Consider the following 24,449-nt stretch of genomic DNA (forward strand, 5'->3'; position numbering starts at 1 on the left):
TGTTTTCAAATGATACAAGGAGGGAACACACTTCTATGAGGACTCTCTGAGACCAGACAGGGCTGTGTGTGAAATAGTTTGTAAGCTTGGAGCAGGGCATTTGTCATATTAGCCATACTGTGGAGAAGGATGTGACTTATCTTGCTTCACCCCTCTGTTATCCACCACGTAGCTAGGACAGACAGGCTGGCTAAGGTAAGGATGAGGAACAACCGTGGGAGGCCAGGAGGACCTCTTCTGTGCAGCCTCTTCTCAACCCTTTCCTGCTAAAGAAAGAGCCACCGCAGCGAGGTGGGGTAAACAGGAGGTCCAGAGCATCTCTTCCTACCTCTCAGACCCTCCATCTCCTGAAACCCCACCTGTACAGGAGGGCGGGCATGTCCGCAATACGACATGGCCCCTCTCTCTCTCCTCCTCAAATCTGCTGGATGGTATTGTTTTTCCCATTAATAAAAGTACAGTTCCTTTTAAATGAACGAAAAGTGAGGTGAATACGTCCCCAGAATCTGACAAGTATTTCTGGACTCTGTGCTTTTATTTTCTGTTCTGCCTATGAAGTGCATAAATGGGAGGGCTCAACTGTCTTCAGGAAAATCTGAAAGCCGGGAACTTATTAACAGGCTTGACACCTGCGTCTGTGAGGAGCTTCTGAAGCCAGAGAGATTCTTTGTAACTGAGGTCCATCTGTTGCACAGATTTTTAATTCAGATATTCTTCCTTCTCAAGCCAAGGCTGAGAGAGCGGCCAATTTTGTGGAAAGATCTCTTTAATAAGAAACGAATAAAACTATCAGTGCTAAATAAAATAGACCACTGTGAAACTTGGGTTAACTCCCATAGGGCAGAGCATGTGAGATTAACTGCATTATATAACAAGACTGCCTCTAATAGCTGGCACCGTTCTCTTTGTTGTTCCAGGGGAGAAGCAGCCAAGGCCAGGGCCGAAGCACATGATGTTATGTACAGTCCTGCAGCCTCTGGAATTTTTCCTCCGAGACATGTCAGGAATCAGAGTTTTACTTTGATTTATGGTTGCTTCAAATGTTTAACACTTTTTACATTTTCAAAGCTATATCCTCTGCTTCCAGCAGCCTAGGGGGGTGTTTCTGTTGCTTTGAAGGATCATTTTCAAATGGGAAGTTTTACAATTATGCAAAAAGGGTGTTTTACAGAAAAGGGTGTTCTAGTGACTTTAAATGGATAAAAGGGATGAGGCCGTGAAGGCAGGGCCCTGGAGCCTTCTTCCCAGCTGCCTGTGATGACCCAACAGAGAGGGAGGAGCTGGAGAGAAAAGGATTTTCAAAGTGGCAGCACATTTCCCCCAGCAAACATCATTGGGCCAGACACTCCTGGGACCTTAGAGAGCTCACAGGCAGGTATGGCTGCGAGCAAGCATTTCGGTTGAGCCGTGTAAAGTTGCCATTTTTAGATGAGAAATGGTAGAACATTGGCAGTTTCATATTCAGTTTAATAATTAGATGAATACTATCCACAGTGATAAGGATTGCAATGGGGCCAGCATGCAGTGCTACGGGAAAGGCTAGAAAAGAGCACCTAACTCAGTGATATGGGGTCAGGGGACAAGAAGGGGGCAGTGTGGCTGAGTGTTGTCTTATTTTGTTTGTTCATTTTGTTTTTTTAAAACAAACTACATTATTTAGGTATAATGCACGTATGCTTAGTGTACAGTTTGATAAGTTTTGACACACGTATACACCCATGAAAGTGTCTCTGCCATCAAAATAATGAGCACATCTCACCCCCAAAAGTTTCCTCATAGCCCTTGGTAATTCCTTCTTCCCGTCGCCCCCACCCCTAGGCAAGCTTTGATCTGCTTTCTGTCATTATACGTTAGTTTCATTTCCTAGAATTTTATATAAATGGATTTATACGGTACTCCTTTTTTTTTTTTTTTAAGATTTTATTTTTTCCTTTTTCTCCCCAAAGCCCCCCAGTACATAGTTGTATATTCTTCGTTGGGGGTCCTTCTAGTTGTGGCATGTGGGACGCTGCCTCAGCGTGGTTTGATGAGCAGTGCCATGTCCGCACCCAGGATTCGAACCAACGAAACACTGGGCTGCCTGCAGCGGAGCGCGCGAACTTAACCACTCGGCCACGGGGCCAGCCCCTATACGGTACTCCTTTTTGTCTGGCTTCTTGCACTCTGCATAATTATTTTTAGGTTCATTGATGCTGAAGTGTGTATCAATATTTCATTCCTTTATATTACACAACAGGGTTTCATTGTACAGACACACCACAGTTTGTTTTTCCGTTTACCCGCTGACGGACACTTGTGTTGGCTATGAATGAAGCTGCTGTGAACACTCTTGTACAAGTCTTTGTGTGGACATAGACCTCCTTTTCTCTTTGGTATACAACTAGGAGTAGAATGGTTGGCTTCTTTGGTCGGTGTCTGTTTAGCTTTTTAAGAGACTGCTCTACTGTTTTCTGAAGTGGTGGTCCCACTTGATGTTCCCACCAGCAGTGTATGAGTTCCAGTTCCTCCACATCTTCTCCAACATTGTATATCAGTCTTCTTCATTTTTACCTTCATAATAGGTGTGTAGTGGTATCTCATTGTGGTTTGAATTTGCGTTTCTCTAATGATTAATGATGTTGGGCATCTTTTCATGTATTTATTTGCCATCTATATATTTTCTTAGCTGAAGTGTTTGTTCAAATCTTTGCCACGTCTAAATTCTGTTGTTTTCTCATTAAGCTTATGGAACTCGCTGTATATACTGCATCTAAGTCCTTCTGAAGATATATGATTTGCAAATATTTTCTTCTGGTCTGTAGTTTGTCTTTTCATCCTCTTAATAGTGTCTTTCAAAGAGAAGTTTTACGGTTTGATAACATCTTGTTCTTTTATGGATCATGCTTTTGGTGTCATTTCTAAGAAATCTTTGCCTAATCTGAGGTTGCAAATGTTCTTTGCCTATGTTTTCTTCTAGAAGTTATATAGTTTTAGTTTTTCCTTTGGATCTATGACCCATTTTGAGTTAATTTTTGTATGTGGTTTGGGTATGGATTGAAGTTCTCTCTTTTTTGTGGGTACATTTGGACAGCCAATTATTTAAGCATCATTTGTTGAAAAGGCTTTCTTTTCTTCACTGAATTACCTCTGCACCTTTGTCAAAAATCCATTGTCCTTATAGGTATAGATCTATTTCTGGACTTTAGTCTGTTCCATTGATCTATTTCTCTATTTGTGTGTGTGTGTGAGGAAGATTGGCCCTCAGCTAACATCTGTTGCCAATCCTCCTCTTTTTGTTTGAGGAAAATTGTCCCTGAGTTAACATCTGTGCCAATCTTCCTCTACTTCGTATGTGGGATGCTGCCACAGCATGGCTTGACAAGCGGTGGGTATGTCCATGCCCAGGATCTGAACCTGCAAACCCCAGGCTCCTGAAGCAGAGCATGCGAACTTAACCACTACACCACAGGGCTGTCCCTATTTCTCTATTTTTTTCATTAATATCACACTGCCTTCATTTCTGTAGCTCTAGCATAAGTCTTGAATCAAGTAGTGTAATTTCTCCAACTTTGTTCTTTTTGAAAATTATTTTGGCCGTTCCATTTCCTTCACATCTTGTTGTAAGTTTTAGAAGCAGCTTGTCAATTTTTATTTTAAAATTTGCTGGGATTTTGATTGAGAGTGACCTTGATTGGGAGTGATCGGGCTTTCATGGGGATGTGTCCATGGGAGGAAGATATTCAGACATCACTTTTATATCTGAATAACTGGAATTGTGAGACCAATACATTATTTAAAAAATTTTCCACAGCCTCACTTCCAAGTTTATTGAAAACCCACCTGTGCAAAATGGTGTCATTCAGGGCCAACGGATAGAAGGAAAAATAAAATGTTCTGATTCTGGTCCTTATTCCCTGTGAATCCACCCTTTTTTTCATCTCTTCCCAGAGACAGAAAGAGAATAAGACAGTTATCTCAGGCAGCCTTCCCCTCTGGGAAAGATCGCAGAGACTTGGGAGGGTCTGTGCTTTCTCGAGTGAGAAGGGTCCTTTTGCTGTGCTCTCTCTTCCCCCGGATGGCTGGCAGCTCAGGCACCCAAGCATGAGGCTATTGCATTCCACACGATGTTCTCCCGTCGCGTGGTACAGGAGTCACAAATCAGACACCTGTAGGGCCTGAAAGGTCCTGGACATCGGACAGCATCCTGGCAGCTGGGCTTTCACATGCACTGTGGGAGAGAGTGGATGTTGGGGGTCCCCAGCATGAGGATGACTCTGGTGAGCTGACAAGCAAAGCCACAAATCTGGAATTTTGTGAAACCTCCGAATTTTCAAATGCTGTCTCTGTAGTTTTTTGAACAGCACAAGCCAAACGAAACACATCTGTGGGCCAAATCCAGTCCATTGGCTACCAGTGTGCAGCCTCTGATGGACGGGCTCTTTTATTGCTTTCAGGGTCAGCTCTTTCGTCAGCTCCCTAAAGGGTTTACTTCAGCAATTGCTTCCTGAGCATTCGTGATGTGCCAGGAAAGTGCTCGGTAGCCGGGAAATCGATCCATTGGGAATGGAAGGGACCCTCTCTGCCCTTTGCTCAAGGGGCTCCTGCTGCAGTGAGGGGGTTGGGTGTGGCACAGGGAGGCATTCCAGGGCTGCCTTCCATTCTCTCCCACATCCACCCCCTCCCTGTCTCCTCGCTGTTACTCATTTCCAGCTTAAAGAAGGGCAAGGTTGATTATACCTGGCGGAGCCTTGGAAGGCTTCTTCAAGGAAGTGACATGTGAGCAGCTGATTAAATGTAGAGTAGAAATTAGTCAGCTGAACGTACACTAGAACAGTCAACATCAAACTTCTGGTTGCTATCTATTAGTGGGACATGAAGTCGATCTAGTGGTTGCTAATCAGGATTAAAATAAAATAAAATGGGAGAGCATATAAGTATTTTGTGTTTTAAACTTTTCGTTTCACACACACGTGCACGTGCTTCTAATACATGTATGTTTTTTAAAGAAAGTTTTGGTTAAAAAATAGAAAAACATAATTTGTAAAAATTTACGTTTTTAGAATATTAACAAGGAGATTAAAAGAATATGTACTAATGATGACTTTGTTGCTTCTGAGATTCTTTCATAAATGTACCCCCAAATTGTTAACCTCAGCTGCTTACTGGCAATGATAAGCAGGTGCCGGATACTAGGTAGGCGTCTGTGGGTCACAGTCTGCCAGGCTCCATCGCCAGTTAATTGTGAGAGTGAGCGAGTGACTTTAATTCCTTTGATTTTATTTGATTAGACAGATCGTTTTCAAGTCCTAAGTCCCAGAGGGATACTTTAGACAAACTGCAGACAATTTACATAAATAGTTAAATTTGCCCACTGTTGTATCATTAGCACTAAAAAATGCCCAGCAACATAGTAGGTCTCAATATTTGCTGAATTAATGTATCTCTCCTCAGAGTGCCATTGCATTCTATGTGAAATTATTACTGAAGTCTCACTTTAGGCACAAAATTTGAAACAATACAAATCCTAGAAAATTAAGGTTTTGTCGAGAATCACAAAATTTCGAAGCCACAGGGAGTTCTCTGCTGTGCCCAGCTCTGGTGACATGGCAGCGCTCCTGCGCTTTGCCAGGTTAGTTTCACATTACGGGAAATCTGCAGACTGCCTCCCCTCTGTAAAATGCACCTGCTCCATCCGTTTTCTTAAAGTAAAATCTTAAAAGATATTTCCTGGGAGCTGCTCCATACCAGACATTGTGCTGGTCCTCGCCAGGAACAAGACAGACACAGTTCCTGTCTTGTTAGAGCTCGTAGTTCACCGTGGTAGATGCCAAATGCTTTCACACTGAGTTCCTCTGTGCTTGCGGGTTAGGGTCCTTGGGCAGGCCCAGCATGCAGGCTTTTCCTGCATCACTGTCCATGTAACGTGCAGTCAGGTCATTGATTTGGAAGTGGTCTGTCTGATTAATGCTAATTCTGTGAGACTGTCATCTCCGTTGTTCCTGATTCCAAACTTAGGTGTTTGGAGCAAAGATTGCACTCATTTTTCGTTTTTCTTTTTTTTTTTCCCCAGGATCATATTGCGTTTGTAATCATTTAAAACATCTGAACCTTCTCTTCTGAACTGCATTTAAGGCAGGCTGAAAACATTCTGAATCTTTATGATTGATTTTTTTAGGGCAGATAGGATGTCACATTTGTCCCCAAACAAATTAAATCTTGTTGGCATCATTCCATCAATCTATTGAAATTATTTTGATTCTTGATTATGTTAAGCACCATCCATATTCATTGTCCCTTCTAGTTTAGGGAAGGCAGCAAATTAAAAAGTCTGCCTTCTGTCTCCCTGTTTCTGCCTAGGTTGCCGATAAGAGGTCTGAAAGTCTCATTTTTAAGGTTATTGTTGTGTAATAGCTTTGGAAGATTTTGCTTGGCAAATTTATGTGACGTTCGCTCTTTTTTATTTCTTTGGTCTTATGAGCAAGCCACTCAACCCAGCTGAACTCCATCAGAGGCATGTGCGTTGAGGCCTTCAGTCAGCTGCCTGTAATCACTTATTAATGACGATGTGATCCTTCCAGGTGGCTTTAGAACTGATAAGGAAAACTTAAATCTATCAGAGATGTTGTTTGATAATTTATAATGTGCACCTGAAGCTTCTTAAACTCTTTTTTTCTCCTTACTGCACAGGAAGCACAGAAAAGATGATTCAAGGGACCAGCTTATTTTCTTTCTTTTGGGTATCAGTTTAAATATTTATATATTTGATCTTGAAGACTAAAATAAAGTTACAAATATTCTTAAACAGTTTTGAAAATGTTGGAGAACAGTCATCTGTGGGAAATAATTAAGGAGTTCATTTTCCCTGTTTGGAAAAGGGGAAAAACTCAAAGTTTAATGTTCATGTAATGGAACTTCCATATAAAGGAATCTTTAATGTCATTTGCTGACAGCCTGTGGACAAGCAGTGTTGTCATTCATGTTGAGCATTTATAGTAGTTATCTGTGCACCCTGGGTCACTGACCAGGCCTTCTGGAATTTTCTTTCTCAATTACCCTCTGTTTTTAATTTCAAATGGTAGTTTCTAAGTACATGTTTCAATAAACCAAGTAATTTTTGCAATATGTCAATGAATTTATACTTACAAATATTAGAAACAGGGCCACATTATGACTTTCATGAGCTGGGGGCACTGTTGCCCTTGCGGGCCCCTTCCTCTATTAAAAAAATATTAAAAATTACATTAACTATTGGTATAAAGATGAATATATTAATACTACATATTCAAATATTTTCTTTGACCTAAACTTTATTTTTTCTTCTGATTTTAAAAGAAATTAAAACATTTCATGGGCCCCAAAAAGTATCTTGAGCTCTCCGCACTGTTCCCACTGTGCCTAATGGATATTGCTCTGATTAGAAGTTATTTTTTCCTCTCCAGCTTATTAACTGTACTTTTGTATTGAACGTCCATTTTTTTAATGGGAAAAACCAACTCCATTTCCATAGAGCACCTCTATTAAACTCAGTAAGCAACTGCATATTTGGTATATTTGGTAGGAGTGATCTTATTGGCCCTGACCTATATCAACAACTATTCTGAATAAGATATAAAAAGGCTTTTAAATTTTTGGCAAAATAGAAATGTGTGTCCTTTACAAGAAACGTAACTGTTTGAAGCCATCTACATGGCCTGAAGCTATTAGCATTTACCCGTTTTGTAATTTCAAACTGTATATAATGATCGTGAAATATCATATTTTGTCCTCCTTTAATCCCCCTTCCTTTCCTAAAGCAATGTGAAATCTTCTCTCTTTTTTACCATCCAGTGATTTTAAGGCTTAATAATAGGAGGTTAAGTGTTATTTCTCATTTGTTCATCCAATGTTCAATATTCTAATAATGATTCTACTGTATTTATAAAAATGATACATGGTCACTATAAAGAATCCAAGGAATGCAGAAGAATAAAAATAAAAAGATGACAAAACCTATCACTGAGAAATAAGCCTCATTAACAGTAAGTGAACATCCTGTTGGACATCCCTAAGCGTGTTTGTAGATGGGAAGATGGATGGAGGATAGATAGATAGATAGGTAGATAGGTAGGTAGATAGATAGATAGAAATGCTTTCATAAAAGTGGAATCATATGATGCATGCTAATTTTTTAATTTAAAAATGGTTACATTTGATTTTATTTGAATTTAACTGGAGAGAAAGAAACTAAGTGAAAATTAAGAAATTACTGAACTTTGAAAAAAACATTTTTTTCACAGTAAGAAATGTTGGGTTTTTTTTCCTTCTGACATTAAGAAAAGAGATGATGAAGAACTTGATGTTTTTGTTTTTTCTTTTCCCCCAATCATGTTTTCTGGTAGACCTTATTGCTATTCACCCAATTCTTGTCCTGTCTGGGATTTGGGAGAATTGTACTTCCTCACGCCCTTCAAGTTAGGTGTGACCTTGTGACTTGCTTTAGACAGAAAATGTGAGCAGAAGTGACCAGTGTCACTTAGTGATGGATACATTTAATTGCCAGATCTCCAGTCTCCCACCCTTTCTTTCCCTGCCTTGGTGAACATGGATGCTCAAGTGACTGTGGAGGGGCGTAACATCAGTGTGGCGTAGAATGCAGAACCAGCACATGGGGGTGCTGCCCTGAAGAGACATGTGGGCCTGCTGCAGAGGGTGTGTGAGTGAGGAATGAGCTGCTGTTCTGTTTAAGTCACTGAGATTTAGAGCTTGTTTCCTACCGTAGATAACTTAGCCTCTCCCGACTGCCGCCATCTCCATTTCAGACAGTGTTGATTTCTTCCCTACCGAGATAAACGAGAGCATAGGCATCTCACTCTCTTTCCCCTCTTCTCTTCTAGATTTTGGTGAGTTACAGTGTTATTTTCACACAGTCAAGGTATATAATATTTACATTCTATTCTATAATCTAGCCTTGATTTTGATTAGTTATATTACTGTGTGGGGGATCAGAATTGCCCCCACCCCAAAATATGTCTCTTTGGCATGAGGATTATTTGGGGCTGGTTACTTTTAAAAACTGCAGACGTGGGAGAAGCTCTGAGAAGTAGAATTTATCCTTTGTAAGAGACATTTACATTTATAAGGGAAATCTCCATCTGTAAGGGTATCTCCCTCTCTGCACCAGGAAGAAGGGGGATGACCTTATCTCTAGAAACTCTTATCAATTTGGAAGGCAAGGACTTAAATCTGCATAATAACCTGACTCTTGTTTACTGGTAATCTCCCATAACTGACTCACCCCACCCCCAACATCCTCCTTTGTCTCTAGCTGAAGATAGTATTTAAGATGAGAACCTCTGCCATTTGGGCAATTTGCTCAGTTTTCCCGGGTCTCTCGCAGGTATACATGTAATAAAGTTTTGTTTGCTTTTCTCCTGTTATTCTGTCTCATGTCAATGTAATTCTCAGACCAGCCAGAAGGACTGAGAAGGTAGAGGATTTGTTTTCCTCCCCCACAACTGTTTTCATATAATCAAGATATATAACATGTTCTAGTCCATTGTTTAAAATTAGTTTTATATTTAAATGAATTCAGTGTCCAGTACTGATCTTTTTACTGGGGCTTTCCTATTACTGATATCAGGGAGCAGGTCAAGGGTCTTAGGGGAGACTGTCTGGGGGGGATCATTCCACTCCAGAGAGAAGGGATATTTTATCATTTGCGTTGTTTAGAATTGTTGGCACATGGAGATATGAAAAGCAGACTGATTTTTAGTGGTTTTGTTACTGTTTTTAAATCCTCTATAAACTATGTATCCTTTGTTGCCTGCATCTGAAGCAAACCATTTCTACCTGCCCCCCCTTGCTATGCCCATGCTGATATCTTTATTCCATTCATTGCACTGACTAGATTGTCAAGACTTTTAAAGGAGGGCCCAGAATGGTGAATTCTTGAGTTGTTTTCATGTTCAAGAATATTTGCTGATTGCCTTTACATTTGAAAATCATCTTGGCTAGGAATAATCTTCAGAAACTATGCTTTATTCCCGTGAGAATTTTAGAGGAACTGCTTCAGTGTCTCTTGCATTTAAAGTACTGTTGAAAATTTGATTTTCTCTTCCTTCTAGGCAACTTGTTTTTTCTGCTTGGAAAACTATTTTTTGGTACTGGAAATTCAATTATTTAGCCAGAATATGTCTCATAATTGATTATTCTATATCAATTTTTCCTGAAACAGGATATGCTCTTTCAATGTAGAAATTCTGTTGCTTATTCATTTTTGGGATATTTTCTTGTATTAGATCTTTGAATACTTTGGGCTGGGTTTTCTACTTCAGGGATGCTCAGTAACCTTTTAATGGATTATATTTTTCTCTCTTCCGTATCTGTCATTTTTCTCTAATTACTTTAAGTTCTGCTTTTTATCTCTGATTATCTCAAGCCTTTCCTGAATATAAATAATTTTATTCCGAGTCATGATAATTCTATTCCTTGGTATTTCTAGTTTATTTATTAGTTTCATGATGATGCTGCTTTGATCCTCTGTTTATCATTTTAGTATGACAAGCTTCTTTTTAAATCTCATTTTGTTATTTGATTACCTCATTGTTAAGCTCTTGTTTTACCATATTCATGTTTCTATTATGCTCTTATAGGTTGCTCTATGACAAAATGCTTTTTCTTATTCGTAGGGGATTGTGGGATTTTTTGTAAGTGTTTTTTCCACATAGTGCTCCCTTTTTAAACCACTTGTTACTATAGTGTGTTACTCAGTTGCCGTTTCATCCGATCTTGCTCAAGTTTGAGCAGCTGTGTTCAGTCTTTGGTGAGACACACTGGGGTGATTTCTCCTTGACACACTTCTGGCTCACAATTTGTTTCCCCTTGAGGACTGGGTAGTTGTTCTTCTGTCTACTTTTTTTAGCTTAAGGACACATGTCTGCAGAGGAGTCAGGGCAGAGGACTGAGTTCAGCTGAGTTGTCAATGGGTGGGCCACGTTGTAACACCTGTGCCCTGCAGTCTCTCCTGAGACCGTGTGAAAGGTCTTGAAATGGATGCCTTGTCAGGAGACTTTTGGACTCCACCCAAGGTTGCCGGGAGAGCCAGCCATGTGAGCAGAGGATTGGAACTTTCAGTCTCACCTCCTGATTTCTAGGCGGGGGTAGGGGTCTTGAGGTTGAATCATTTGCCAATGGCCAGTGACTTGGTCAATCATGACTGTGTAATGAAGCCTTCATAAAAATCCAAAAGGACGGCACCTCACCTCTTTTTTGGAGAGTTTCCGTGTTAGGGAAGCAGCACTTGTTACTTCTACCAGGAACAGTCAGTCCTTGTTCATGTTTCTGATCTCCCCATGCCTCCATGTAGCAGTTACCATCCCCACGCAACTGAAGTCAGAGAGAAAAAATGATAAGAAAACCCGCTTAATTCATCCTCTCCCGATTTGGGGATATTAGAGCAAATCTCTTAAAGATGACTTTTGTTGAATAATTGATACAGCTTCAGGGAGATAGGAACTGGCAAGTGGTTCTGCCATCTTTTTTGGTTGGCTTGTTTTTCTTACCTTTTGTTCATTTCCACAGGTATCAGAGGAGATGAAGACTCTGGAATCAGGCCTTACTCTGCCGTATTTACCCAGAAACCATCTTGGAGTCTGTCTGTCTTTCTCTCTCTCTTCAAGTTAAACATGGATGTGGGAGGAACAAGTTTACTGTGGCCCAGTTTCATATAGAAAGTCGGGAACCACCTACCTTTAGCCCTGACCATATTTTACTGTTACGGAGTCACCCCCTTTTTAAATCTTCTCTTCGCTCCCAGATTATGCAATATAATTTCTTTGGTTTCTAAGTGCTAAGTAAACTAAAGGAGCACTTGGTAACACTGTGGCCATAGAGAGCAGATCTAAACGAATATGTTGTCATTGTAATGGATCATTCTTTTTAACGAGTTCATTTATTCAACAGCATCCGTTTCTGTAGTGACTGTCTTCTGTGGGCTCAGCACTGTTCTTGGTGCCTGGGACACATCACTGATCAAAACCCACAAAGCTCCCCTTCCTGTGAGGAGCTTACGTTCCAGCAGGGGTGGGACGAGTGTGTGGGGTGGGGCAGTCAGCCACAACAAATAAAGCACAACCATCAAATATCTAACACATTAGAAGGTGATGTGTGGGTCAGGGGGATCACAGAGTGCAGTGAGAGTTGCGATTGAGAATAAGGCGGTCAGCCTGGGCTCCACTGAGAAGTCACATTTGATGGAGGGAGTCAGCGGAAGAAGATTCCAGGGGGAGGGACCAGCTGGTGCAAGGCCCTAAGGTCCCAGGCTGGCTGGTGTGTTCAAGGAGCAGGATGAGTGACAAAGTGATGGAGCTGAGTCAGGTCTGTGCAAGCACATGAGAAAAATGAGTGGCCCAGCAACTTGTAACATGAACTTTTAAAGTTTTTAATACTTTTTGGAAAAAACTTACTGTACCAATATTCAGTTAACTGTTTTTTGCTATGGACAGATAAGTTTCCAGGAGTGATCTTTAAAAAGCAGAAACAAGAGGGGCCAGCCCCGTGGCCAAGTGGTTAAGTTCACACACCCCGCTTTGGGGGCCCAGGGTTTCACTGGTTCGAATCCTGGGCGCAGACATAGCACTGCTTGTTGGACCACGCTGAGGCGGTGTCCCACATGCCGCAACTAGAAGGACCCACAACTAAAAATACACAACTATGTACCAGGGGGCTTTGGAGAGAAAAAGGAAAAGTAAAATATTTAAAAAAAAAAAACAGAAACAAGCAAAAAAAAAAAAAAGTTATTAAAACCACCAAAGTCCTGGTTCTGTCTTAGAAGACATGTAGGGAAAAGTGATGCAACAGTAAATGAATAATTGTTGGTTAATGAGAAGTCAAAAAACATGAAATCTGTAAAAAATCAAATTGCTTTTAAAAAAGATAGTGTAACATTGTATCTAGATAAGGCCTTGGGAGTAATCTGGTTTAAACTTTTACAAATGAGAAAACAATCTGAGAGAAGCTGCATGACTTATCAAGTTTTATGGCTAGTTGGGGACAGATTCAAATTTAGGTAGTACCCAGGCCTGCTAATTCTTAGCCCGGAGCTGTGTCCACCCTACCTCCCACCTTTTAATTCAGTGAGAACCCAATTATTGCTAACAATTTGTTCTTGACCTTCCATGGACTTGATAGTCAAATCAAGTTTTCCATTACAATAAGTATGATTTACTTGTATTTTGCAACCCGGCCTTGTTATTTGAAGTAGGCTGTCACTTCATCATCCTGGAAATTGGTTTTAGAAAGACCAAACAGTTTACCTCTCTGTGAGGACCAGATTGTTCTCTGTGATTATCTGTCAGAACAAGGGGTTCTAATTAGTTTTCTTTTCAAGGTGCTCTTCTTTCATTTCCAGGCAGCCAGTCGCTGGGCCAAAGGGATTTCTCTGCAGAGCCATTGCAGTCAGGGACCAAGGTTAACATGTGGGCCCGGGGAAGTGACTGTCAGGTCATCTCCCCCTCCCCCACCCCCGCCCCATTCCCTGCCTCCTATCCTAGCTATTCTGTCTGATGGATGTTCTTTTATTTGTATGTGTTTTTGTAAATGGGGTTGTTTTGAACATGTTTTAAATTTGCATTATTATAGATTTCTTGCTTTTTCGTACATTTTTGCTTTAGTCCATCCTTACTGCCCAGTATTCCCTATGTGCTCCCTCATATTTATTTATCTGTTCCCCTGGTAATGAACTCTTAGACTGCTTCCAACTCCTTCCTTCCCAAAGTGTAACTTGATATAAACAACCTCATACATAACCCCTTATGGATCTGTATGAGGATTTTTCTGGGATATATAAACTCCAAAACAGCATTGCTAGGTTATAAGGTATCTGTATATTTGCTAGCATAAATAATGCAACTTTACACAAACAACCTTATGCGTGTCACTTATGGGTCTTTTTCAGGGTTTTTCTTGGGTACATAGACCTAGAAACAAGACTGTATACTATATTCAGTTTTACCCACACTGCCTGCTTGTTCATCTTGGAATGGCTGCCCTGTCTTCATCCCCTCCAGCAATGAATACAGTTCCCTACATTGCCACATCCCCGCCCAAACTTGCTATTGTCTAAATTTCTATGCACATGAAGTGATTCATCATTGCTGAGTCCATTGTTATTCCTTAAATTTCTGCGTTTGAGCATCTCTTCATATACTTGCTTTTGCGTTTCCTCTAATTTGAATTGTCTGGTCATATCTTTGCCCTTTCTCCTGTGGAGGTCTTACCGCTCTCCTACTGGTTTCAGGAGTACCTTCTACACTGTAGGTGGCATTCCTTCTTTGGGTTTAGACATTAACAAGTATTTTTTCCCATTCTGCTTTGTTAGCTTAGATCATGGTCTCCTTTATTGAGCAGAAATCTTTAATTTTGACATAAAAAAGTCATCTTCTTGGAATTCGTTCAAAAAGTCACTTCCCACCACAGGTCATAAAGATAGTCCTACATTATTTTCCATTAACTTTATAATTTTGCCTTTTATGTTTGGGCCTTTATCCACATGGAATCCGTCGCTATTTATGGTGTGATGTTAAAGTCCAGTTTTATTTTTCTCTATATAATTAGCTGGTTTTCCCCAGTTTGGAGAAAGCCTCTCTTTTCCCCATTATGAAATTTTAATTGTCATTATGACAATTGTCATCTTTCTGTTATCATAATGTCATCCCACTGAGCACATGAATGTCTCTCCATTTGTTCCGATCTTGTTTTATGTCTCTTAATAAAGGCTTAAAATTTTCCCCACAGAGGTCTGATGTGATCTTTGCTAATTTAATTTCTCGATCCTTTATAGTTTTCATTGCTTATTTTACTTTTATTATATTTGATTATTGCTGGGATGGAGAAATGCAGTTTTGTTGATTTTGGTTTTAAGTTGATCTTGTATCTGGCAATGTTGCTCAACTCTCTGATTTGTTCTATTGGATTGTCTATTGTTTCTGGCCTTTTTCTACATATTAGATCATATAGTCTGAAAATAATGGTAGTTTTGTCTCTTCCCTTCCAGTGCTTATATCTAATTTCTTTTTCATTCCTTGTAGCATTGGTCAGACCCTCCACTACTGTATTCAACAGTAACGGAAATAGTGGGCATCCTGGTCTTGTTCCCTTTCTTGAAGGGAATACATTGTAACATTCTCCATTAAATCAGTTGCTTATTGAAGGCTTTTACAATCTGTACCAGGTTAAAATAGTTCACCATATTTCTAATTTTTAAAGAAATCCTTTAAAAAAGCATAAATAGGTGTCAAATTTTATCAAAGGCTTTTTTTGCATCTATTAAGATAATAATGACTTTTCTCTGTAAACTATGTTGAGTTAATTGATAGATTTTATGAGGTTGAAATTATTGTAATCCTGGGATAAATTCTACTTGATCACGATTTATTATTTTAAGTAGATGTTTTTATTCAATTAGTTAATGTTTAGGATTTTTGCTTCAAAAATCATAACTGAAATGAGCCTATGATTTTTCTTTTCTTGTGTTCTCCTTGTCCTGTTTGGAATAAAAAGTAGAGTAGCCTAATAAAATGGGCCACGTAGCTTTTGTTCTTTTTCTGTTTCCTGAAACAGCTTACAGAAGATGGGAAATTAAATGTTCCGTGAACATTTGATCGAGCTCATGCATAAGACCATCTGGGCCTGGGGCTTTTTACCAGGGGAGGACTTTGATTGCTATTTCAACAATTTAATACTTTGGTCTGTTCAAGTTTTCTATTTTTTCCTGTGCCAGTTTGGCATTAAATATTTTCCCAGTAATGTATCACTTCATCTACACTTTTTAAATGTATTAGTATACTTGTGAGTGTTTATGGATTATTGCTCAGCAAATTTTCACCCCTCCTACCCCGTGAGAAGATGTCATCCTCTGTCTTATTGGTCTTGGGCGTGGCCACATGTCTTGCTTTGGTCAATGGAACATTGGTGGACTTGACCCGAGCCGTGGCCGTCAATGTCCTCGAGCAGGGGTTAACCTTTTACTCCTAAAAAGTAGCTGCACCAGAAGGGGATGGTCTCTTAACTCAACCTTTTTTCTTGTCCAGCAAACCTAAAGCATATGATACTTTGGTGACAGTGACTGGCCCACTGCAGCAGTGAGTTGGGGAGGCTGGCACATTACCAGACTCTCCAAAGGAATGTGTATAGTTTTTCAAAATGCTGTCTCATACCCGACTGAGTCACTGTTACAGAGAACTCAAATGTGCTTAAATCTCCACTTATATCACAAAATAACTGAAGTTTAAAAAGGAGTGTTACAGTTAAACACCTTTCTGTTATTCTCCATCCCCGAGCACAGCTTTACCTGGCTTTCTAGTAGCTGTTTACATGTCTGCTGTGCCGCTCCACACCGTGGCCTTCAGTCTCTGAACTGTGCTTTTGAACCCTCTGTAGTTCCTCTTCTGGGGTCACCATTAAGGCGGCCACATATATAGGATGTAGGATAGAAAGGGGAGGATGACCAGACTGGACGTTGGCCTGTGGACTCTCCTTCACTCGGAGAACCCACACCAGCCAAGATAGGCCGGGGAGTGCTGCCTGCACAGAAATTTGTTGGAAGGGTTGACTTGTTTTTCAAGAACAAATAAACAAAGTCAGAAACACATAGTTAGTGGAGATGGTGAGTCGGACGCGTAACTTGGAGGAACTTTTTGTTTAGGAATATGATCAGTTACTGAAAACACGTACATTAAGTTTCATTTTGTGCTCAGCAAGGAGCTAAAGGACGGAGAAGGAGGACAGAAGTAGGAGGTGTGGTCTCCACCCACAGTGAGCTTGGGAGACAGCAATGTCATATAAGAAACATAGTGAAGTTGTGTGTGAATCTTTTAGACCTGACTCTAAATGCAATAGGAATTGGAAAAGAAACAGGTTTGAGGCCAGAGCAGAGAGGGAAACACTGCTGCTTTCATTCCTGTAATGACTACAAAGATGGGGTGGGGGGGGGAGGGTCAGTAGGGAGATGGGGTATGGGGAGGAGGGGACATTCATCCCTTTAAATGGATCCTTGGCTTCATCGTGGTAGATGGATTTGTCAGAGAGTGTTGTTCCTTTGGAATACAGGCTTGTTTTAGCTTCACTGAGAATGAGATTAAAGGATTGCCTGAAAGATTTCGGATCTGTATATGGGGGAACATTTTGTCAGTGTAAAAGGAGTTAAATCCCTGTTCAGGGTTTTTAAAACTAGGATGGATATTCATATGTCACTGTATCTCAACCAGGGGTGATACGGCCTCACCTCAGGGTATGTGGCCATGTGTGCTCAGGCTGGGGTAGGGGGTGTTATTAGCACTAAGTGGGTGTGTGATGGTGTGATTTATTATAAGAAATATAAACATTTGGTCATTCCAATGATATATTTGGTTTTCATCCACAGTTCCTGGCTCACAACTCCCCAAGCCCTTGGAATTTCCTGAGCAGTAAGACCAAAGGGAGCATCTTTTGTTATAACATTTGGTGTCTTGTCCTCAGTTACTAAAAATACTTCAGGGCCTTAAAGGTGAAATGGATGTCTTGTTAGGTGACTTTTGGACTCCACTCAAGGTTGCCAGGAGAGCCAGCCCTATGAGGAGCCGATCAGAATTTTCAGTCCCACCCCCTCATTTCCGGGGAGGGGCAAGGGTCTTGAGGTTGAATCAGTTGCTGATGGCCCATGACTTGGTCAATCATGACCGTGTAATGAAGCCTTCGTAAAAACCCAAAAGGATGGCTCCTCACTTCTTTTTGGCAGAGTTTCCACTTTGGGGAAGCAGAAAGCTTCCACGTGCCACCGTGCCAGGCCCCAAGCTCCACAAGGACAAAAGCTCCTTTGTTTGGGACCTTACCCTCTGTATCTCTTCATCTGGCTGTTGATTCAGATCCTTTACTATCCTTTGTAATAAATCAGTAATCTAGAGAGTAAATGAGTTTTCTTGAGTTCTGTGAGCCATTCTAACAAATTAATTGAACCTGAGAAAGGGGGACAAGGGAACCTCTGATTTATATCCAGTCTGTCAGAAGCACAGGTGATAACCTGGACTTGTGGCTGGCATCTGGAGTGGAGGGCGGTCTTGAGAGACTGAGCCCTTTACCGGTGGAATCTGCTTCTGTCTCCGGGTAGATAGTGTCAGAATAGAGCTGACTTCTCAGACACCCTGCTGGTATCGGAGAATGGCTTGTTGGTGTGGCGAAGCCTCCATCATTTGGAAGATTGGAATTGGGTCCAGGAACCCTTTGCAGATGCTAAAAATCCTGCGATGCACTGGGGACTGCCCTGCACAATGGATTGTCCTGCCTGAAATGCCAACAGTGCACTTGTTGAGAAACACTGGCCTTCCCAAACTTCAGTCCTTTGGGTTCTCCTTGTACAGTTTTTGCCATATCTTCATATTACCTGTCCCACTAATTTAATGCTTTTATTGAAATTTACTTTTTATTTTAGAACTTACTTTTCTTTTTTGTCATTTTATATCTGTTTTTTAATTTACTTATCTTAATCCTTGCAATCATGGGTTTGAAATGCTATTTATGCTTTTCTAATCGTGTTAAAATAGATACATGACTTCTAATACAGAATGTTCACCCAGGTCCCACCTGACATCATCTTGCACGCCACTAGTGGTATGCACATCAGTCTTTGAGAAGCAGTGGCCAGATGGTCACAGTGGGTTAATTTATAGCTTGACCTGATTTTATGCAGTATGCCCTTGGGAGCTGACACTAAAGCCTGAGGACTCTCATTTTTAAGTAACCTCATATTCAGCAGAATTCACAAGCTGAAAGGGCCTCGTGAGGATTCTTTTCCAGTTAGAAGTCAGACGGCACAAACAGCTGTTATTGTCTCTTTACGTGTATACAGATCGCCCTGAAAGAGATGGCTTTGCTCTTGGCTGGGTAGTACTTACGTGCCAGTTATCTTTGCTCCAGTCTGTGTCCTCAGACTGGTGGCCATCACCCAGTTATGTGGCAGTCTTCACAAGGGAAATGTGACCCCGTAATGTGGTAGAATGAGAGCAAATACTGTCCTCACTTCCAAACAATTGGCTCAAAGCATGTATTGCATTAATAGTTGGCCAGGAGTTAGAATGATGACAGAGTGTAGCAGGATCACAGATGCGTGCTCCCCACCACCCGATGAACTGAACCAAAAAGCAGTTACAAACAAGACATTCGCCAGCAGCAACCAAACAAACAAAAAAACTGATCACAACTTTATGCCATGCACTTTGAAAAGTGGCAGACAAGGTAGAGACACCCGACTCTGACCCCTCAGAAGCAATACTGGGACAGGAAGGGGAGGGGACAGAATCCTGAGGCTTCCTCCTAATGTAGGTCAGTATGGAGAGAAGCTGGTTGAGGAGGTGAGTAGACAGGCTTGGTCAATGTCAGGAAGCACGCTCAGCAGAGGCAGGAAGGCAGCCCGGAGCTGTGCTGAGTTACGGAGAAAGGAACCAGAGGAGTGAGTGCGCCCTGGCTTGGCAGAGCGGGATCTGGTATGACATTTAATTAGCTTCCAAAAGAGAGGGCAGCACATAGAACCCCAGCAGGGGCAGGTCAAGTGAGTCCTACTGCTCCTCCACACAGAATACTGCGGGGAAAGCAGCAGCCAGCCTCCAATTGGGGCTGAGAGGGAGAAAGACCACTGGTCCCCTCCAAAGTGAGCAGAATGTCAAGGCTACATCAACTTACTTAGCAAAGAGAAGTTCTGGATAGAGATACTCGTGTTAAGTATGAGCAAGATGAAGACAAGCGTCATCACAGCTGGGCGCAACCGCTGCAGCAGAGGAATGAAAGAAAGGAACACGCTTGCAAAAAGTAAACATACAGCCCATGTGGTCTGAGAGAAAACCCAGTCCATGAAAACTCGACCTCACAAGTTTTTCATGCTGTAGAAGAGTTCAGCAGCAATTCAGTAGAAACAAAAACTCAATGTAGTTATGATAAAACAACGAGATTCTTTTTAATTTTTTTTCCCAAAAGTGTACTGTTCAGTAGTGTTAAGTACTTTCACATTGTTGTGCAACCGACCTCCAGAGCACTTTTCATCTTGTGAAAATGAAACTTTGTACCCGTTAAAGAACCACTCCCCCTGCCCCCCTCCCACAGCCCCTGGCAGCCATCATTCTTCTTTCCATCTCAATGAATTTGACTACTCGAGGTACCTCATGAGTGGAATCATAGAGTATTTGTCCTTTTGTGACTGGCTTATTTCCCTTAGCGTAGTGTCCCCAAGGGTCATCCATGTTGTAGCATGGGGCAGAATTTTTTTCCTTTTTAAGGCTGAGTAGTATTCTAGTGTATCATATACCACATTTTGTTTATTCGTTCATCCCTTGCTAGACACTTGGGTTGCTTCCACTTTTTGACTATTGTGAACAATGCAGCTAAGAACATGGATGTACAGATATCTCTTTGAGTCATTGGTTTTAATTCTTTTGGATATAGAACTCAGAAGTAGAACTGCTGGATCATATGGTAGTTCTATTTTTAATTTTTTGAGGAACCGCCATACTGTTTTCCATAGTAGCTGTACCATTTTACATTCCCGCCAACAGTGCACAGGGCTTCCAGTTTCTCCACATCCTCACCAATACTCGTTATTTTCTATTTTTTTGATGGTAGTCATCCTAATGGATGTGAGGTAGAATGGGATTTTTAAAAGATAGATTAAAGAGCCAAGAAAAGAGATTGAGAACAAAAACACGATACAGGATTTGAACCAGAAAAAAACCAAAACAGGGGCTGGCCCAGCGGTGCAGCAGTTAAGTTCGCACGTTCCACTTTGGCGGCCTGGGGTTCGCAGGTTCGGATCCCAGTTGCGGACATGGCACTGCTTGGCAAGCCATGCTTTGGCAGGCATCCCACATATAAAGTAGAGGAAGATGGGCACGGATGTTAGCTCAGGGCCAGTCTTCCTCAGCAAAAAGAGGAGGATTGGCAACAGATGTTAGCTTAGGGCTAATCTTCCTCAAAAAAACAAACATACAAACAAACAAAATAGAGGAAGATGGGCACAGACTTTAACCCAGAGACAGTCTTCCACACACGTGCCCGCACACACACAAGTAACAACAAAACAACACCGGTGAACCTTCAAACAGTTACAATGTAGTTTTAAGACTAAACAACTGGGTGGAGCAGGGATTATTGTTACAGAAGCATATAAAGGTTATGCCCCCTCCAAAATGAAAATGATATAAGCAACGAAAATCAAGGAGTGTGAAGAAAGAGAGGAGAAATATAAAGTGCTAATTATAGAGCATTAATGTGAAAACATGTCATTTACCTCTTAAATTTTCATAAACTTTTCCTCAGTGTTAAATCCTTCGTGTTGGAATGTGTTTGGGGTTTTTTTTAAGTATTTAACTGCATGTCAGAAAGCCATTTAGTTTCACTTCTGCTTCTTTTTCTTCTGTTATATTCAAGCAAATTTAAATAATTCTTATTAGAAAAAAGCTATTATATTATCTTCTACCAGGATATGTGCATAAAGAGATGCCCAGAACAAAAGTCACCAACTGTAAATGCAGTGGTGGGATATTGGATGATTTTTTTCTTCTTTGTACTTTTTTGCATCTTTTGAATTTTTTTAATGAGTCCATATTTTTATAAAAGCCATAAAATCATTATTGTTAATATAAAATATTGGTCAGAAGTATTATCATTATTTTAATTGCTTCTTAGTCATTTTTAAAAAATTGCAGTCTTGACAAACACCAGAAAGAGTCCTTGACAATATTTTTCCTACTCACGCCTAAAGTATTGGCCACTGCCTGCAGGCCAAAGGCACGTGCAGTGGAAAACATCAGCTCTTCTAATAAGATGCCTTTCGCCTTCTTATTAAATTCATAAATCAAAACAGTGGGCTGGTGAGTGTGAAGTGGGATTGACCCAAATTCCTGTGATGCTAGTGACAGAAAGTGTAGTACAATCTGCTATCAAACAGACGTCTGAACCAGGAGTGTGAAACCTCATTCTAGTCCTGGCCTAACCAGTAACCAGCACCATAATTTTGGATGTTGGGAGTCCTTCTCAATATCTACACTTTGCTATGGTGAACTATTTTCACTTCGTTGAACGTCCCATCTTCTCCTGCCTCAGGACCTTTACACATGCAGTTCCTTCTACACAGGGCATACTTTCTTTGCTTTGCCTTCACTGGGCTCCTTCTTCCCATGGTCAGGGCTGACTCTTTGCTCTGGAAGGCCTTCTGTGTGATCAGTGGCACTTCTCATTGGATATGCTTGGCACATCTATAGTCACTCACTCAATGTCAGACTTCCTCAGCAGACTGGCCCTGGGGAGACTGGAATCTGGTTTAGGAAGTGCAAGGTCAGGTTCTCTCATCACCCCTCCACAGCACATGCTTTCTCTTCCTCCTCTGGGCTCTGCCAGGAGCCATAACTCTCCTCCTGTGGCCTGTGCTGAACAATGAACTCAGGCTTTCCTCTCTTCCTGCTACCTCATGGCCTCTGAGTTTTATTTTCTCTCAGCGGGCCTCTTGGCTCCTGCTTCTGTGAGAAACTGCAACTTTTCTTGCGAAGGTTCAAGTTTATCAGGAGGGAGTAGCTGTTCTGTTTGGCCCGTTACCCTCTAGCCCTAGGCATTCCTGCAGGAGAGGGCATCACCCTGCGCCCACAGGCCAGTGCTGAGGGAAATGGGGCCCACACAGGCATCCTTCAGCTCCCCCAGAACCCCGCTGGGCCTCTCTGGTAGAAGAGAGGAAGGGAAAAAAGCATGTCGCAAAGCAGTATGCACAATCTAATCCTAAATGTATGTTTTATATGTCAACGACTGAGAGGAAATGGATCAGATTACTAGCAATGGGTTTATCTAATGGGATTTCTAGTTATTTTTATGTTCTTCTGTAATGGACATTTTCATAGATGCTAAATGGTATTTATAAGTCCCTATATATGACTTTGTACTGAGCAGCCCGGAAGAAGTCTAAGAAAAGCTGGCCCCTGCCATTTGGAAGTGCTGGATCATTCTCCCCACGTTTTTCATTTCTGTCCCCATCTGATGTGCTCGCTGGCTCTTTTCACCTCCGTGTCCTTCTCCTCCCCAGATGACCGGATGACTGGAATCCCGCCGCACGTCCTCAACAGCTCCCCGTCGGACCGGCAGATTAACCAGCTGGCCCAGAGGCTGGGCCCTGAGTGGGAGCCCGTGGTGCTGTCTCTGGGACTGTCACAGACGGACATCTACCGCTGTAAGGCCAACCACCCCCACAACGTGCAGTCGCAGATGGTGGAGGCCTTCGTCCGCTGGAGGCAGCGCTACGGGAAGCAGGCCACCTTCCGGAGCTTGCACGGGGCCCTCCAAGCCGTGGAGGTGGACCCTTCCGTGCTCCGGTACATGTTGGAATGATGGTGCCTCCGTGGATCCACTGGGGTGTGCCTCCCCGAGTCCGGTGTGCCGAATTCTGCCTTTCACCGGGGCAGGTAGTTTTGGGTGAGGGGAGTTTGCGCTTTTCTTTTTAATGATTCTTAAATGAAAGGAGAAAATAGGATTTCCACTTGACATTACTTGAAAGACCACATTTCTCAGTAGATCTCCTACATTGGCTTGACAACTCGTTGTTTTTAATTGCTCGAAGATTGCATTATTTTAATTGTGCCGATTTTAATTGTGTGGTTGCCTTTTAATAGACTGATAAATCATAGTGGCTCAAAAAAAAGTTCCGTGTTATCACATTACATGCAGGTGTCCTATATATAAAACATCCACTTTTAGGTTTCCTGGGAATTGAACTGTAGACTTTGCTATTAATAATGATGATGATAATAAACGGTGAATTACTATATATAATGTGGCCCTTTCATGAGAAAGTATTGTTTGTTTGTTTTTTCTCATTTTTGTATGGCACAGATTAAGGGTGTAAAATTACAGTAGTCATTTCTTGGGAACAGAATTGATAGTCACAGCGAAATGGTTACTTTCTCCAGTTAAGAGAATAGCACAGGCAGGGTGTCTGCATTAAATTTAAGATACTAAAGCTTCCTACAAAGGCCAGTTCAAGTACCAGCATGCATACCTGAGCCCTTCATCTTTAAAAGATTGCTGAAGAAAATCCTGTGTTTGTATAAAGGATTTACTCGGGGACAAAAGGGGGCGTGGTCTTTCTGTTGGAACCTCGATGACTGAGGTATGTGCTCCTAAGAATTATGATTTAGTCTCCTGTCTTTGTGTTAAGAGCACATGGTATTTGTCAAATGCTTTACTGTTTTCAAGGCTTTCCATATAAGTGATCTCATCTGGACCTCACAAAAGTCCTATAAAGTAGTTGGGCCAGAGAGGTGAGCCTCCTTCTGTGGAGAGGTTAAGTAATTTGCTTGGGGCGAATGAGCCAGAACGTGTGTCTTGGGCGCACTGCTCCTGTGTGTGCTTTCCAATGCTCCATGCTGCTTCCCTTCCTCTCTCTTCCGTGCTCGTGCCAGAAGCTCGAGTCCTGCTCTTCTCCTGCGGGC

General features: G+C 41.5%; 1 protein-coding gene across 2 annotated transcripts in view; it reads left to right on the forward strand.

Annotated features, from left to right (window-relative positions):
* CRADD (CASP2 and RIPK1 domain containing adaptor with death domain) overlaps nt 1-23,635 on the forward strand; it is a 182,550-nt gene extending 158,915 nt beyond the window's left edge. For both annotated transcript variants that reach the window (XM_014841246.3, XM_070507056.1), the window contains exon 3: nt 23,048-23,635. In XM_014841246.3, coding sequence (XP_014696732.1) covers nt 23,048-23,349 — 302 coding nt within the window. In that variant the 3' untranslated portion in view covers nt 23,350-23,635. The remainder of the gene's footprint in view (nt 1-23,047) is intronic.
* Nucleotides 23,636-24,449: the final 814 nt, after the last annotated feature.

The sequence above is a fragment of the Equus asinus genome, chromosome 4 (genome assembly GCF_041296235.1).
Source record: "Equus asinus isolate D_3611 breed Donkey chromosome 4, EquAss-T2T_v2, whole genome shotgun sequence".
NCBI lineage: Eukaryota > Metazoa > Chordata > Mammalia > Perissodactyla > Equidae > Equus > Equus asinus.